The 17,787-nt window shown below is 30.8% G+C and overlaps 1 protein-coding gene across 4 annotated transcripts in view; it reads right to left on the bottom strand.

The window, feature by feature from the left end:
* Positions 1–17,787, bottom strand: part of LOC143063595 (choline transporter-like protein 2) — a 61,356-nt gene that overhangs the window by 32,474 nt on the left and 11,095 nt on the right. For 2 of the 4 annotated variants that reach the window (XM_076235811.1, XM_076235813.1), the window contains exon 2: positions 12,833–12,856. The exons of the other annotated variants lie outside the window; for them this stretch is intronic. In XM_076235811.1, coding sequence (XP_076091926.1) covers positions 12,833–12,856 — 24 coding nt within the window. The remainder of the gene's footprint in view (positions 1–12,832; positions 12,857–17,787) is intronic. 4 annotated transcript variants of the gene reach the window in all.

The following is a 17,787-nucleotide window of genomic DNA, read 5'->3' as shown; positions in this document are numbered from 1 at the left end:
TCAATGCTTATAATGCTTTTAAATTTCTATCAATATTTGATTATGACATAATACTGAATCTGTATATTTTAATTAGCTTGGATATTTTCTTACAATTAATTTATCAAAAAGGTTCCATTAATACAAAATGACATATATACATCTGTTTACTTTCACCCCTTTGGGTCACAAGGTCACATATAAGCAAATTTAAGGTATAATAAAGTTACTAGATTTTCAACATCTTAAAAGGTCAAATGAGACTTAAAAGTCACCAGGTCGCCAGCCAAAATCTATCTAACCTCCAAAGTTGCAGGTCAGATTTGAGGTATTGGAGCCACCCCTTTAATTAACCAGTTTAAAAAAAAAAATTGAGACAATATATATCAATATTTATCCAAATAATGTCAATATGATTCATATTACGTAGCTTTGAAATAATGTTAAAAAATAATGAATCTGAAATAAACAAAAACACAAATGTAAGAACCATTTCATTTAATACCAAATCCATTGAAATGTGATTAATTATTCAAGTTTTAATCATTGATTTTTAAAGCTGATGTTCATATTCCACAATTCCATTTACAAACATTTATCCAATTTCGTTTAATAGAATTAGAGAAAGGTTTGTTTTTTTAAATTATGATTTAAATTGCGGTTGGTCTAAATTACCCAATATATTACATGATCTTTTAAATTTAAAGAGCTCTTTTCCATTGTGATTTAACTTTAGCGCAGTTAAATTTCACTAGTTATTCTATCTATTTTCATATGTATGATTTCATGGAACTGTTTTTGGTTTAATAATAGAGGTGAACTTTAAGTATCAAATATCTCTTTAAAACAAGGAAGTCCTTTTAATTCTTTGTCTGTGAACCAGTCAATTGCGTAATTTCAAATATCTTGAAACAGTATAAATATCTTTCTTAAACATACACTTGACGTATGTACATAATGGTAGTTTAAATATTTGTTGTAAATTTATGCACTAGCTTGAGTTCAAGATGCAATTATGGTATTTTTAACTACTTGTAATATAACCTTGAAATGAAAAGTAAAACTGAATCATTGTAAAAAGTATTTAAAAAGTCTGGTACGTGTTATTAAGTTTATCTGAGTAACAATAAAGCAATCATGATATTCTTTATAGCAACTCCTCCAACTGTTACCATGTATGGTGGACTAAGGATGTTATATGATTTATCCTACATATAGACATAAACACAAGAATTGTTTATTACAGTCAAAACATTGTTAGGCAGCAACCATTTGATTTTCTGGGGGGGCTATGGTTTTTTTTTCTGTAAAAACTTTTTTTTTCGCCTGTGGCGAAAAACAATGTATTTTTTTCGCGACAAGTTGAAAACAATTTTTTTCTTTTAATTTTAGCATTACATATAGTGGCAGCTGAGGGTGAAACAAACAATTTTTTTTTCTCAGAATCAAAAACAAATTATTTTTTTCTCCAAAAACTAGAAACAAACTTATAAAAAAAACCATAGCCCCCCCCCCTAGAAAATCAAATGGTTGCTGCCTTATATTATAGGGTTATTGTATGAATATTGGGGAATATTGTCCCGAGTAGAATTTTATATTGCACGAGCTTGCGAGTGCAATATATGTTCTACGAGGGACAATATTCCCAAATATTCATGCAATAACCCTTTTATTGTATAGCAATATAATATTTGAGAGTAAAAATTGGTTTAAACTAAGATTTTGTCGTTGATGACGTCATGAATTTTGAAGATTTATTGCACTATTGCAATATTAGAATTTATTGCACGCTAACTTTTGGTTACTTTCTGTGGGAAATATTATATTGCTATACAATAATATACAATACTATAGATATAACAAATCACAATATAAAAAAATTTGTCTTTTTCTCATAAATCAGGCCCTGCAGGGGTATTCTAATTTGAGTTGTTTCTAAATATGTCATCCCATGGCCTTTTATTACTAACTAATGGTGTGGGTTTTGCTCATTATTGGAGGAACTGTATAGCATGTGTTACATACTTGAAATTATACTTTAATGGATACTATAATGTTTCACCCGTACGAAAATTTAAACCGGAGTTCAACTGGACTTCAACTGGACTTGAGACGTATTCCAGTCTGACTTTGAAAAGTCCAGTCTGACATGAGCCGTACACGTACTTTTTCTTATACTTCGGTTATTTGCCAGCCGGTATTTTCTTAAAAGTCCAACCGCACTTTTTGTAATTCTGACAAGAAAATAAACACGGCTGGACTTTTGAGGAAAATTATTTTTTCTGTAGAATGATCAGCAGGATTTTTGTCTTAGAAAATTTTACAGTCAAGTATGAGCAGGAATTAAGACTTAGAAAATTTTCATCAGCCAAATCTGCCCTTACAGAAATAAAAAGTTTGTCACTAGGATTCTGTTCTTTGAAAGGAACAATTTCTTTCAAAATGGAAAAGAGTTATAAATAAAAATTTGCAAGTTATATAATAATGATATCATATTTTTCACAATATACTTTTAAGATCAAACTATAAGATGTGATCTTTTCCGGGACCCGTAAAATTTTCAATTCCATTATAAAATATTTAAAATAGACTGTAAATGGAAAGTTGAAATTTAATATAGGTGATATAATTTTGATTGAATTCATAATATCTCAGAATTAATATGTTTTTCAACAATTATTTAACATTTTTACTTTTTCATGAAATAAAACCCCTAGCAAAATTACATCTATTAATAGGTTAATATTATACATTTTCTAGTATATTTATATTTAATAAGATGAATGCATAAAATAAATAATTATCATCATTCTTTAATATCAATTAGAAACTTTAGCCATAACAGTGATTTAATAGCAGTAGTCTTGTAGAGAGTACCATCTGTTTTCAATTAACCTCAGTCTGGACAGGTCACAGGAAGTAGCATCTACACAGAGGTTGATCATGAGGCCATTTGAAGGATAACACATTTCTAAATACATATTTTTGCAATTACTATCACTTTTATTAAACATTTCATAATTGAACAAATTAATAATTGATTTTCTTTTTTTTTAATATATCACATATTCAAAATTAAGACATATGCAAGAAGTCATAAGAAGAAAAATTTTCACAGCTCCTCAAACAACCTCATGTAATTTGCAATACAACAAAATTTGAATTTGGATTAAACAGGAAGATGTGTCTTCTTTCTTGAACAAAATGAGAAATTTACATTGGATGTAAAGCAAATGTTTGGAAGTAGTTCTTTTCACATTATATTAGAGAAGATGGATCCTTCTGACTGGCATCAATTTCAATTTAGGAAGATTACATGCTGTGTGCATGTATTTTGGATTGCATATATTCTGGTAAGTACAATCTGATATGCTCTTTTTTTCTTCAACATATTGATGAAATGAATACAACATTATAAATAGCTTAATTTTTATTTTTGAAGAGTAAAAAGAATTAAAAAAACTACATTTAATACCTAATTATGCAAAATATTTCAGTTTGAGTGATTTTCAAAGCTTTACTTTATTTTATGCACTTTAAATTTATTTAGTATAATCGTGATAATTATAACCACACATTTTTAGGAGTAAGGATTTAGCTTCACAATTCTCCGTTTCTTGATTTTACCAGTAAGACAGTAGAAAAAAGAAAAAGAAATAAGCAGTATATGCATAATGCCATCTGTTGTTTTTTTTCAGATTATAACAAGGGATGTATATCAAATCAGAAGAATCCAACATCTGAAGAAAAACTAAGCAGCAGTGGATCAAGAGGGAGGGTTCTGCGGGGGTGGAACCCCCTCCCCCCTCATTTTTTGTGGATCAGCCCCTGCTGAGATCATTTTTTAAGGTCAAACAGAACTTTTTGAAGTCCAGCTGAACTTTTATGAGTTCAGCTGGACTTCTTAAAGTTCAGCCGGACTTTGTAAAGTCCAGCCGAACTTTATAGAGGCTATATTTTTGCCAGAAATGCCGGCTGGATTTTTTTAGACGTACTTTTATGAAAGTCCAGCTGGACTTTCAGAACCGGACTCCTGCTAATTTAAATATTTCGAGCCGGTTTACGGCTACTTTCGCTGAAAGTCCAGCCGGGTTATCCATTATAAGACATTCAAAGAAAAGTCCAAATGATTTTTATAAGTACGGTTCTCAGTACGGCTACTGTCCAGCTGGAGTACGTGTCATGTTTTTCGTACGGGTATTGGCAATCATACTATAACTACTTATTTTTATCAAGGGTATAAAATTAAGAACGGAAATAGGGGATATATATGTCAAAGAGACAACAACCTGACCAAAATGTAGATAACAGACAAAGGCCACCAATGGATCTTCAACCCTGCAAAAAAATCCCACACCCAGAGGTTGACCTCATGATCAGCTGGCCCCTAAATGAAAATGAGTACGAATTCAGTGAAAATGAACGTCATACTGAACTCCAAAACATATAAAGGAACTAAAATTTAAAAAAAAAACAAGACTAGCAAAGGCCAGAGTCTCCTGACTTTGTTATATAATGTATATATATGGAGTAATACTAGCACATGTAAGTCAATGTAAAATAAAGCCATTTAAAAAATATGTCAATTTGATTTTTGATATATATATATAACCTCTTGGGACTTTCCTTTTTATTGTCACTGATAGATGGATGTTTTTATTGTTCCTTCAGTTACAATAAAATGTATTGATCAGTCATTTGTATCATGCCAAGTTTAAATGCCCAAAAGGTGCTAAAATAACCATTTTAAATTTAAAATTCTTTTATTGTTGATAATTCATTTAAAAGTCACTAGGCTGACATAATATAAGGGGATAATGGTTTTCAATTGATAAATCAAATAAGTTTTCTATATTTTATAAGAGGTGAAATACTAAGTGTACATTGTATTTTTCTTTCTTAGAAAGTAAGGTATGGATGAAAGAAAAGTTTCATTTTACTCCTAGGATGATCAACAATAAGCACACCAATATAAACAACAGAAAAGATAAAACATGACTGCACTGGAAATCAATTTATTTTACATCACTTTGTTTTGAATTTCTACCTAAAATGAACAGAAGGAAACATGTGTGAACAGAAGGAAACATGTCCTTAACAGAAGGAAACATGTGTTGAACAGAAGGAAACATGTGTTGAACATAAAAGACAGCAATGTAACAGCAAAAGTTAACTAAAACTAAACCTGAATATCAAGTTTAACTTGACAACCATTTTGATTTCAAAATTTGCTTTTAGAAAGCATACAAGTATACAAGTCATCTAAGATCTCACTCACAGATATATCTAAAAGCCAAATGGAAAACAAGAACAAACAAGTTTAATTTTTTTTAATAGAAAGATTAGAAAGGAGCTAATTACCGGTATTGTGAATTGAACTATTTCAATAAGTACCATTTTTTTTATAAGGCAAAATTGTATCATCATATTGATATAAGATTATGTGGGGTATCCAAAATCTGTTTACAATTACCTTCAGATAAATCACACACGTTGAAATATTAAATTATAAATTCCCCATATCCAGTGTTATCCACAAAATCAATAACAATTGCTGAATAATAAAAGAACTAGGTTACTAGGATATTGATATTCTGCAATAATTATGCATTAAAAATCAGATAATCTATTTTTTTGCATTTTATTGGTCCAATTTTCATGTCTGTAATCAACTCTTTTTCTTTGTTTAGCACACTGAAGTCTTATGAGCTCAAACATTATGACTTCATTGATAAAAGACCATTACAAAGTTATTATGGTCAGGTAAAAAAAGTCTGACATCACAAAAGAATTTTAGAAGAGTAGACTGATTAAGTTGATAATACTAGGAAAAATAATTTAACAGCAACAGACCCGATAAAACCATTCATCATATGAAACAATGAACCGAATCGATCAGTGCAAAGCAATGAAAAAAAAGCAAACCTTAGGGGATTTTAAAAGAATAGATTCTTATTAAATTACTAGTACATCAACTAGATGGCTAGGTAAAAGTCAATACTTATACAGACTTATAAATATAAATTGAAAGCTTCTTTTTTTCAAACCTTACCCACACACCTTTTGCAAATCAATGAAATTTCCATTTTACAAGAAAAAAGAATTGCAAATGAAAGTATCAATAATCTGAGTATTAAAATCTTCAATGTCAGTTGCTTGGGACAGTGGATAAAAACAATCTAAGTTACAATATATTATCTGGTTCCAACCTGTTTAATACTTCTATTCTTACATTTCAATTGACAAAAACTTCTAATGTAAGATCCATGTTTTGTTTGAAATTCATAGACTCATGAAAGCCACCAGATTTCTATGTAAATGATGGTATGAATTATTGGATTAATTGTCAGTGAAACAGCAACCCCACAACAGAAATAATTAAAAGCCATAAAAAAATAAATGGGAAATGTGTCCATGGGACAGAGATGATGCCCCCACTTGCATATCATATAAAATTATAATTTTCTTAGAGACATAACTATAAAGATTAGTAAAAGTGACGCTACTCAAGTTTTCACTTGGTCTGTGTTTTGTGCACATGGTTATGAGTATTGTGTATAAGTTTCATAAAATTTGGTTCAGGAAAACTTAAGTTAGAGAATGGAAACAAAAATTTTTAAAAAAATCAGCCATTTTTTCCATTTGTAAATGGGCATAACTCTACAACAGTTAAAGTGACACCACCAAAATTGGACTTTGAATCTGTAAATAAACATTGTGTGTAAGTTTCATAGCATTTGGTTGAGGCAAACTAAAGTTAGAGAACCAAACCAACTTTGGGATGTACCAATGTATGTACAGACAGATCGATGTACAGACGGACAAGGGTAAAACTTAATGCCTCCCCTGCTATGGCGGAGGCTTCGAAACAACATAAACTCTCATAACTTTGGTAGGAACCAGATGAGAAAAATTAATATCTAATATACAATACTCAATAGAAGATCTTCCATTTAGACCCTCCTCTATCTTATTTGTAATGACTACTTTCATCTACTTCTGTCTTAAATTTCACTTTTTATTGTTTTGACTATATTTCAGTTTAATATATTCATGCACACATGGCACATACATAGGTCTACAATTACTAGATAAATAATGCATAAAACACTGAATTCAAAGATACCATTGAAATTTGAATAGTCTGAAAAAAGATAAGATAAATAAACCATACACTAATGGCCACTTGAATATATATAGTATGTTAGTTATATTGCTATATGAATATAAGGAGATTCCATGGCAAGTATTCATCAATGCATTGGCGGATCTAGGGGGGGGGGGGGTTCCGGGGGTTGGAACCCCCCTTTTTTTGGCAGATCAATGCATTTGAATGGGAGCATATAGTTGGAACCCCCCCCCCCCCCTTTACTCTGGGTTGGGAACCTCCCTTTTTAAAATGACTGGATCCGCAACTGCAATGGGACATTTTCAAAAAATAACAAGACATCAATAGGACCAAATTTAAGATATGTTCATATACTTGATAAAATGGACCTTCCTATATCTACTTGTTAGAATATTTGACTATTGATAGTCCATTCACAGACTTTTGTCGACAAATATACAGTTTTTACTATATTTGTATTAACATTATTTCCCTTTGTAAACCTTTAAATTGGAAGGAAGCAGATTATCGGATAATGCGATTAATGGACTATAACAGCTAACAGGCAAAAGATTGTGTAATTGTGAAAAGCAAAACCATATATGTATGTGACCATCTAGTCCTAAACTATAATAAAATCAGATAAAAAGAAAATGACAATGGTATTTTTAAATGCACTGTACACAGTTTATATATATATCTTTATTCTCATAAACCAAAGTACAATGGTTCAGAGACATATACAAATAAATTAACATAGTATAAATTTTAAATACAAATGTAAAATAGAGACATAAAGTGATTACCCAGGAGATTCTAGGCATTTAATAATAATTCTTATAAACTTGCACAGATTGTTCAGTTCAGACGGGTTGCTACTATTCATTAGACCTTGAAATTTTAAAATATTTGGTCTGTTTATAAAATGATGCTTTAGTAGCAGTTGTCTACTATCGTCCATTGCCGAGCATTCTAAAATATAATGGAACTCGTCGCCAATGTCACCGGAATTGCACAAAGTACCAATACGATTTTCTCTCTGAATGTTTTGCCATCTACCAATTTCGATAGGAATTTTTGTATATGACATGAGGAACAATGCAAAATATACATGAAGTATTGAACTCATTTTATTCAGAAGATTTTATGAAATTATTTTGATGTGTCCAGAAACTTTATACTATAATTATTTCAAGCATGAATCTTATTTCTTTGAAAATTAAATATTTCCTACAGTAAAATTCTAAAAATAGCTAGATCCCAGCTTCTCAGAAAAACACTAAGACATACGATATCCATATCAGATATGACCTGCATAAACTGGTGAACAACACCCATCCTCAGTATCACAAAGGTGTAACTTCTGTTTTATAGACACGGTGTATGCTTTAAAGTAACTCTATCATCATATTTGTACATTTATTGTACTTATGTAAAAATCCTTTTAATTTAATATCTTTTACTTAATTCTTCTGGACAAATCTCAAAAAATTAAATACAGGTAACATAAATTTAACAAAATTTCATAACAGAGATCTAGATAAGCTGAAATAAACCCAAAAAATCTATTCTTTTATCGTCTAGCAATGTCCCTTATCCATTTAAAACTAAAACTACTGTATAAACAAATCTATAATTATTGATTTCAACCATACGTGTAGATACAATGTAAAACACCAGAAAAACACACTGGGAAATAAGAATGAAAGTAGAAATTAAAGAAGTTGCTACCTATACTTGTTATTATGAAATATCAAGTATACCATAGACACTTGACCAATGAAAAAGTTGTTTTCTAAAAAAAAAAATTAAAACTTTTCTTGATAATTTTAATATATTGGGTTTTTTTTAAAACTTTTTTTTTATATAAACATAAAATAAGTGTAAAATAAACTTATTTAACGGTTCCTGACATGGAGCTGTATGATTTTATATATCGGGATCTATATGATGCCATATTCTCCCTATTATTTGGTTATTATAAAATGATTGGATCCTGGATCCAAAGATAATATGTAACAATACATTGGATGTGGGATTTGTCAGTAAAAAGAAAAATGATCTTGTGATGATCTCTTATCAGACTTTGTTTGATGCGGCATGCTTTTATTTGGTCAGTCAAATAAGACCAATCAACTATTTACCACTATAAAAAAGGGGGCAGAGGGGATAACTCAAAATTGAATTACAGAATATCTAAATTCAATTAAAATGTTTAAGAACCAGAGATCTATAAGTTTAATAAAATTTTCATTACATCAACAATCTTAAAGTCAGGCAGTTTTTTTACTCCATAATATTTTTTAATACATTTGTAAAACAATTTGAAAAAGAACTATTTCCCTAAAATTATAGCACCACATTTATAAAAGTAAAGGTCCTTGAGAGAACACCTTTAAGATTCTTTTTAGTGGAAAATAAATGTAGATGATTTAAGAATTAAACTTAGTATATAATAGTCTTTAAAAGTTTCGTAAATTTATGTCTGTAACTTTAATCATATTAAAAACAGTTTAGTTTTTAACCTTTGTTACATGTACATGCATTTACTAATAAAGAAATAGTAAATTTTAAACAAGGCTTACATGTACCTTACATGTATTTACTAATAGAGAAACAGTCAATTTTAAACAAGGCTTAAATAAAATTACCCCACCCCCTTTTTTCCTATGAATTTGCCTTGAAAAAACTATACAACAGAACATACAATAAAAATCAGTGCAGAAAATCCCTCAACTCTCTAATAATTGTAAAATTAATAACACAATTATGAGAAAACATATTTTCAAGTACACAAATGTACATGTAGTTCCCATCTGACTAATCTTTCAAAATTACTCAATGAAAAATCAGAGATTATTATAAATGTATGGGTCATTTAGAAAAAAAATTTAATTTTGGAATTGTAAAATGCAATAAAAGATTTTCGTTTAAACAAACCCTCTTGATACATGTTATAAGCAAATCAAAACAAGCATTGGTTTTAAACCAACATACTTTTATAAATTGTTATTTGGATGGAGAGTTGTCTCATTGGCACTCATACCACATCTTCCTATATCTATATACAAAACATTGCAGACTAATGATAATGTCATACAAGAGGGGGGTTAATCCTGAAATTCCCACATCCCGAAAAGGTCCCCCCCCCTCATACAAAAATATATATAATAATTGTACCACTTTTCGATAGGTAGGGCTATATTTTGTCTCTCCTGCTACCATGTTCAAAAAGAATTTTTGACTATTTAGAAAAGTTATCAATATAAATTTTAAACTTGATTTTCATGACCAATTATGTGGTTTTCAAAAACTTGTATATATATTTTCATTCTGGATAGAGAAAGATTATTTGTCAACTTAAATTATTGTTGTATCGAAAATTCCCTTAAAAAAAATATTTTCAAAGTTTGTAAAAATAAACCATCATCAATGTAAGTCTTGCATTGTCTAAGATAGCAATTCATAATGTACAATATTTTTGTCTGATCTTTCTAATAAACCCATCACCAATTATTCAATAGAAGATCTTCCATTTAGACCCTCCTTTATCTTATTTGTAATGACTACTTTCATCCACTTCTGTCTAAAATTTCACTTATTATTGTTTTGACTATTTTTCAGTATAATATATTCATGCGCACATGAGACATATATAGGCAGTGTTCTCCCCAGGCCGTTTTAGCGCCGCGATTTTCAGCGCTATTTCAATAATAATATAGGTCTTCAATTACTCCATAAATAATGCATAAAACACTGAATTCAAAGATAACATTGAAATTTTAATAGATATCATAAATAAATCATTACACTTTGCCACTTCAAAATATATTGCATGTTACTTATTGATATATGAATATAAGGAGATTCCATGGCAAGTAAACATCAACGAGACATTTACCCAACAACACAAAAAATAAAAAGACATAAAGAGGTCCAAATTTTAGATATGTTCATGTACATGTTCTTGGTAAAATGGACCTTGCTAGAATATTTGACAATTGATAGTCCATTCACAGACTTTTATAGACAAATATATATACAGTTTTTCCTACCATTGTGTTATTTCCCTTTAATTTGTAAACCTAAGTCTATTGGATAAAAGTAGATTATTGGAAAATGGACTATTACAGCTAACTGGCAATAGATTGTATTGTGACAACCAAAACCGTATGTTTTTAAGTGACATCAGTACTGAATTATAATAAAATCAGATAAAAAAGAAATGACAATGGTATTTTTAAATGCACTGTAAATGTTTATGACATAACGAACAATACAAAAAATGCATGAAGTATTGAACTCATTTCATTCAAAATATTTTATGAAATTATTTTGATGTGTCCAGAAACTTTATGCTATAAATATTTCAAGCAAGAATCTTATTTCTTTGAAAAAAATCTAAAAATAGCCAGATCCAAGCTTCTCAGAAAAACTCTTCGACATACGATATCCATATCACATATGACCTCCATAAACTGGTGAACAACACCCATCCTCTGAGTATCACAAAGGTGTTCTGTTTTATATATATATATAGACACAGCTGTATGCCTTAAAGTAACTCTATCATAATATGTGTAATTTTTTCATATGTATATATATAAATCCTTTTAATTTGATAACTTTTACTTGATATTAACAATGTGTTCTTCTGGATAATCCTCAAAAATTAAATACAGGTAATATAATTTAAAGAAATTTCATTACAGAGATCTAGATAAGCTGAAATAAAAACATAAAAATCTATTCTTTTAACTTCTAGCATGTCCCTTATCCATTTAAAACTAAAACTACTGTATAAACAAATCTATAATTATTGATTTCAACCATATGTGTACAAATAAAATACAAGAATCACACTGAGAACTTGAGAAATAAGAATGAAAAGTAGAAATTAAGGAAGTTGCTACCTTTACATGTTATTATGAAATATCAAGTTTTACCACCGACACTTGACCAATGAAAAAGTTGTTTTCTGGACAATTTGTTTTTTTAAACTAATTAATATCTTGATAATTTTATCATTTTGTGTTTTGTGTTTTTAACTTTTTTAACTTAACAAAAAATATAATAAGTGTAAAATGAACTAATTTAACAGTTCCTGACGTCCCCGGGCCTGTATATTTTTTTTTATATATATATATGATGCCATATTCTCCCCATTCTTTGTCTATTATAAAATGATATGATGGATCCAAAGAATTTAATTGTATCAATACATTGGATGTGGGATTAGTCAGCAAAAAGAACAACGATCTTCTTCGAAAATAAATGTTGATGTTTTATAAGAATTAAAGTTTAAGTATATAATAATATAGCCTTTAAAAGTTACGTAAATGTATGTCATTTCATAAAGAGTAACTTTAATCATATTAAAAACAGTTTAGTTTTTAACCGTTAATGTTACATGTACATGTATTTACTAATAATTAATTTTAAACAAAGTTTAACATGTTTAATTAAAAAAAGTTCTTTGTGGTATTTTTTTTTTAACCAAATCAAAATTTGAAACATACATGATGGTGGCTTGATGACCCTTACATTTATAAGTTAAATATGTTATAAACATGCTAATTTTTTAGAAAGGTGTATTTACTTGGTCAAGAGTCTCAGGTGTGAGAAAAGAATTAAGCCACTCATTTAGTCAAAGCAGACAAGTACAATGTATAGCATACATCATACTCGATTCAGAATCACCAAAGCTTTTTGAAAGTTTTAAAACAGAAATGTCTACTGCAATACCTTTGTATTCTTCTTTTTTCTCCTCTGTAAATAATCATTCAATATAATTGAATATATTACACTATATGAAGTTTACAATAACCCCACCCCCTTTTTTCCACTGAATTTGCATTGAAAAAACTATACAACAGAACATTCAATAAAAATCAGTGCAGAAAATCCCTGAACTCTCTAATAATAGTAAAATTAATAACACAATTATGAGCAAAACATATTTTTAAGCAGTGTTCTCCCCAGGATTTTTGGATAGCACCAGGGTAACGCGTGACGAAATTTATTTTACAATATTTTGTGTCGTGTTGCGTCGCTTATTTTTTTCTTGTTAGTTTTTGTCATTACCTTTTTGCCTTTGTTTTGTTAACTGTGGTACTGTGTTATATAGACTTTGGGTCAGAACATTATTGGTAGAAAAAGTAGAAACAGTTTGTATACTTTAATATCTTTGAAAAAGAAAAGAAAGCACAATAAGTCTTTAAACTAAAGTCACTTCTTATATTTTGATCAAGCCATTTTGTCCCAATACTTGTAGTTACACTACACATTCCCCATGTTAGATTTGACCATAACAATGAACTTTGAACAAGATTAATTTTTGATACAGAACCTTCAGTAAATTATAAACTATTTTCCATTCTTTTAAACATTATTTCTTTAATTTATTTTATAGTTAAAATACTTTGTTTCAATTGTATAAGTTTTATAAATTTACATTCCTAATACATTTTTAGCCTTGGCGTTGTCAGTTTGTTTTAGATTTACGAGTTTGACTGTCCCTTTGGTAACTTTCGTCCCTCTTTTAGGCATTATTAAAGCGTAATGCCTTCACAAGATTGTGAAGAAAAACTTCCAACTTAATATAAAATGTCTGTGTATCAATAATGGTATGATTCTCTAAGATAATTTGCAAAACATTTTTGTTGGTATGTTCTTAGAAAGTTTTTATCCTTAATGTAACATTCTAATATAATTTTGCATTCAATTTATACTTTATTTTAAATTTCAAGGAGAAATTATATGTGAGGAGCATTTATTTGTAATAAGCAAAATCAGGGGAAGTAACTCCACAATTAATTTCTAACAGGCAAATTATTTTGACTAAAGACTGGCGTAATAGAGTTCATAAACAAATGTCTGCTTGTCCCTATTACAAGTCTTGATATTAAAATTATAATCTCTTTATTAATTAAAACACAAGAGAATCATGTACATCGATTAAATCCAATCATCAACAAGGTTAACCTCAACAGGTAAATCGATCACGTGGTGTAAACAATCTACTTGTCAATACTGGATTAAACTGGTTAGAACTGGTCAATTTTCATGTAAAATTTCAACCCTTACTGAATGTTGAAGTCATCTAAAACTTTACCGATTTTAATACGATTTTTTTACCGAAAACTTTAGCACCACGGAGAAAAATTATACATCGCGGCAAGAACGATACCACCGCGGTAGAAAATTATACATCGCGGGCCCGTGGTCCTTTAAGGGCCTGGGGAGAACACTGTTTTTAAGTACACAAATGTACATGTAGTTCCCATCTGACTAGGTAATCTTTCAAAATTACTCAATGAAAAATCAGAGATTATTATAGATGTATGTGTCATTTTAAAAAAAATGTTAAATTTTGGAATTGTAAAATGCAATAAAAGATTTTCGTTTAAACAAACCCTCTTGATACATGTTATAAGCAAATCAAAACAAGCATTGCTTTTAAAACAACATACTTTTATAAATTGTTATTTGGATGGAGAGTTGTCTCATTGGCACTCATACCACATCTTCCTATATCTATATACAAAACATTGCAGACTAATGGTACTGTCATACAAGAAGGGGGTTAATCCTGAGATTCCGACATCCAGAAAAGGTCCCCCCCCTCATACTAAAATATATATTATAATTGTACCACTTTTTGATAGGTAGGGCTATATTTTGTCTCTCCTGCTACCATGTTCAAAAAGATTTTTTTACTATTTAGAAAAGTTCTCAATACAAATTTTAAACTTGATTTTCATGACCAATTATATGGGCGTCAAGTTGGTTACCTATTCCCTATTCCCTATTCGTTACCTATTCCCTATTCCCTATTCGTTGCCTATTCGTTACCTATTCCCTATTCCCTATTCGTTACCTATTCGTTACCTATTCCCTATTCCCTATTCGTTACCTATTCGTTACCTATTCCCTATTCCCTATTCGTTGCCTATTCGTTACCTATTCCCTATTCCCTATTCGTTACCTATTCGTTACCTATTCCCTATTCCCTATTCGTTACTTATTTGATTTTTAATATCCTTCCCCCTTTTTAATTATGGCATGGAATAGTTTAATATGGCTGTCGTTACCATGGAAACGGCACAATTGTGAAAAAAATGAGCTTTTGGTTTTTGGTGAACTGTTTGGATATGCTTCAACTCAGAATCATCATATTTTAAAACAATGTAGGTGCCCACTATATACAGGTGTTGGATGATTTTGGCGATCATTGGAACTACTATGTTGCCATGGAAACTACACCAAAATTTTCAAAATTCTCAAAATGCTCAAAACTTCATGAAACTTCACAGTAATGATGAGCAACATTGGAGTTGGAATTTCCAAACTAGGTCTTGTTACCATGGAAACAATGCAAAAAGGTCAAAAATTTCAAAAATAAGAATTTTCCGCAAACTGGATGAAACTTTACAGGAATGGTAACTGGCATAGGCAGAGTTGGATTTTGAAGTTAGAATTTTCAAAATGGCCGCCGTAACCATGGAAACAGCAAAAATATCAAAAATTCAAAATGTTCAAACTTAATGAAACTTTGCAAAAATGTTACTAGACATCTGTAGATGCTCTCTTTGACTTTGGAATTGTCAAAATGGCTGTCGCTCACCTGGTAATAGGGGGAAGGGGTGCCTTCCGTTATTGCTAGCAATTACAAATCTAGTTGTTAATAGTCTTACATATGGTAATAGTTCTGAATTGGTTGAGGTAAAATGATCTTTTTATGACCTATTTATATGTGTTTGTGCTCAACCGATCCTTTTACTTCATGTTCGATACGCATTTGTTCCTTACTTGTTTTTTATACGTTCTACCTTTTAACTGCTTTATGTCCGTATGTTTGAAGATGGATCTTGGTTCGACGGGAGGAAATCACCGTGTTAGCGCTTGCGTAAAAACGAAGATGTGGTATGATTACCAATGAGACAACACTCCACATTAGACCAAAATGACACAGAAATTATCAACTATAGTTCACTGTACGGCCTTCAACAATGAGCATAGCCCAAACCGTGTAGTCACCTATAAAAGGCCCAGACATGACAACCTCATACAATTCAAACAACAAAACTGACGGCCGTATTTCATATACAAAAAAATAAACGGAAATATGTAACACAAAAACAAACGATAACTACTTCATTTCAGGCTCTTGTCTAGGGACAGGCACATACTTACATAATGTGGTAGAGTTAAACATGTAAGCAGGGTGTACATCGTTTCGGAGCATGTTATTACCTTGTTTAATTCGTTCCATCACTTGCTTATAATTCGCTTATAATACGTGTATCTTACGTTGCACCTTTTAAAACATGATTTTCAATTGTTTTGTTGTCTCTGGTGAAAGATTTGGGCTCTTAGAGGTGATATAACTCTATAAGTGCATTTGTATCCGTTCCAGCGGTCGGATAATACCCTGTTAAATATTCGTTACTAATTCGCTTTTAAAAAGTTTTTTGTACGTTGCACCTTTTAGAAAAGGATTTCCAATTGTGTTCATATCTCTGGTGGTAATAATGTGTTCTTATAGATGAAATGCCCCTATAAGCGCATATGTACTCGTTCCAGCGATCGGTTAATACCCTGTTACCTATTCGTTACCTATTCACTTATAGTACGTTTGTTGTACGTTGCACCTTTTCGAAAAGGATTTTCATTTAAATTCATATCTCTGATGGTAACAATGTGTTCTTAGAGATGAAATGACCCCATTAGAGCGCATGTACCCGTTCCAGCGCTCGGTAAATAACCTGTTACCTATTCGTTACTTATTCGCTTTTAATGCGCGGGGTATACGGTGCACCTTGAAATAAATCGTTTTTTAATTGTGTTCAGGTCTCTGGTGGTAAGAATGTGTTCTTAGAGATGAAATGACCCTATTAGCGCGCATGTACCCGTTCCAGCGCTCGGTTAATACCCTGTTACCTATTCGTTACCTATTCGTTACCTATTCGCTTATAATACATTTTTCTATACGTTTCACCTGTTAGAAAAGGATTTTCAATTATGTCCAGGTCTCAGACGGTAACAATGTGTTCTTAGAGATGAAATGACCCCATTAGAGCGCATGTACCCGTTCCAGCGCTCGGTAAATAACCTGTTACCTATTCGTTACTTATTCGCTTTTAATGCGCGGGGTATACGGTGCACCTTGAAATAAATCGTTTTTTAATTGTGTTCATGTCTGGTGGTAACAATGTGTTCTTAGAGATGAAATTACCCTATTAGCGCGCATGTACCCGTTCCAGCGCTCGGTAAATAACCTGTTACCTATTCGTTACCTATTCGCTTTTAATGAGCGGGGTATACGGTGCACCTTGAAATAAATCGTTTTTTAATTGTGTTCAGGTCTCTGGTGGTAAGAATGTGTTCTTAGAGATGAAATGACCCTATTAGCGCGCATGTACCCGTTCCAGCGCTCGGATACCCTGTTACCCATTCGTTACCTATTCGTTACCTATTCGCTTTTAATGCGCGGGGTATACGGTGCACCTTGAAATAAATCGTTTTTTAATTGTGTTCAGGTCTCAGGTGGTAACAATGTGTTCTTAGAGATGAAATGACCCCATTAGAGCGCATGTACCCGTTCCAGCGCTCGGTAAATAACCAGTTACCTATTCGTTACCTATTCACTTTTAATGCACGGGGTATACGGTGCACCTTGAAATAAATTGTTTTTTAAT

Source organism: Mytilus galloprovincialis, chromosome 2 (genome assembly GCF_965363235.1).
Source record: "Mytilus galloprovincialis chromosome 2, xbMytGall1.hap1.1, whole genome shotgun sequence".
Classification (NCBI taxonomy): domain Eukaryota; kingdom Metazoa; phylum Mollusca; class Bivalvia; order Mytilida; family Mytilidae; genus Mytilus; species Mytilus galloprovincialis.
The sequence above is the reverse complement of the archived record's forward strand: the minus strand, read 5'-3'. Positions and strand labels throughout refer to the sequence as shown.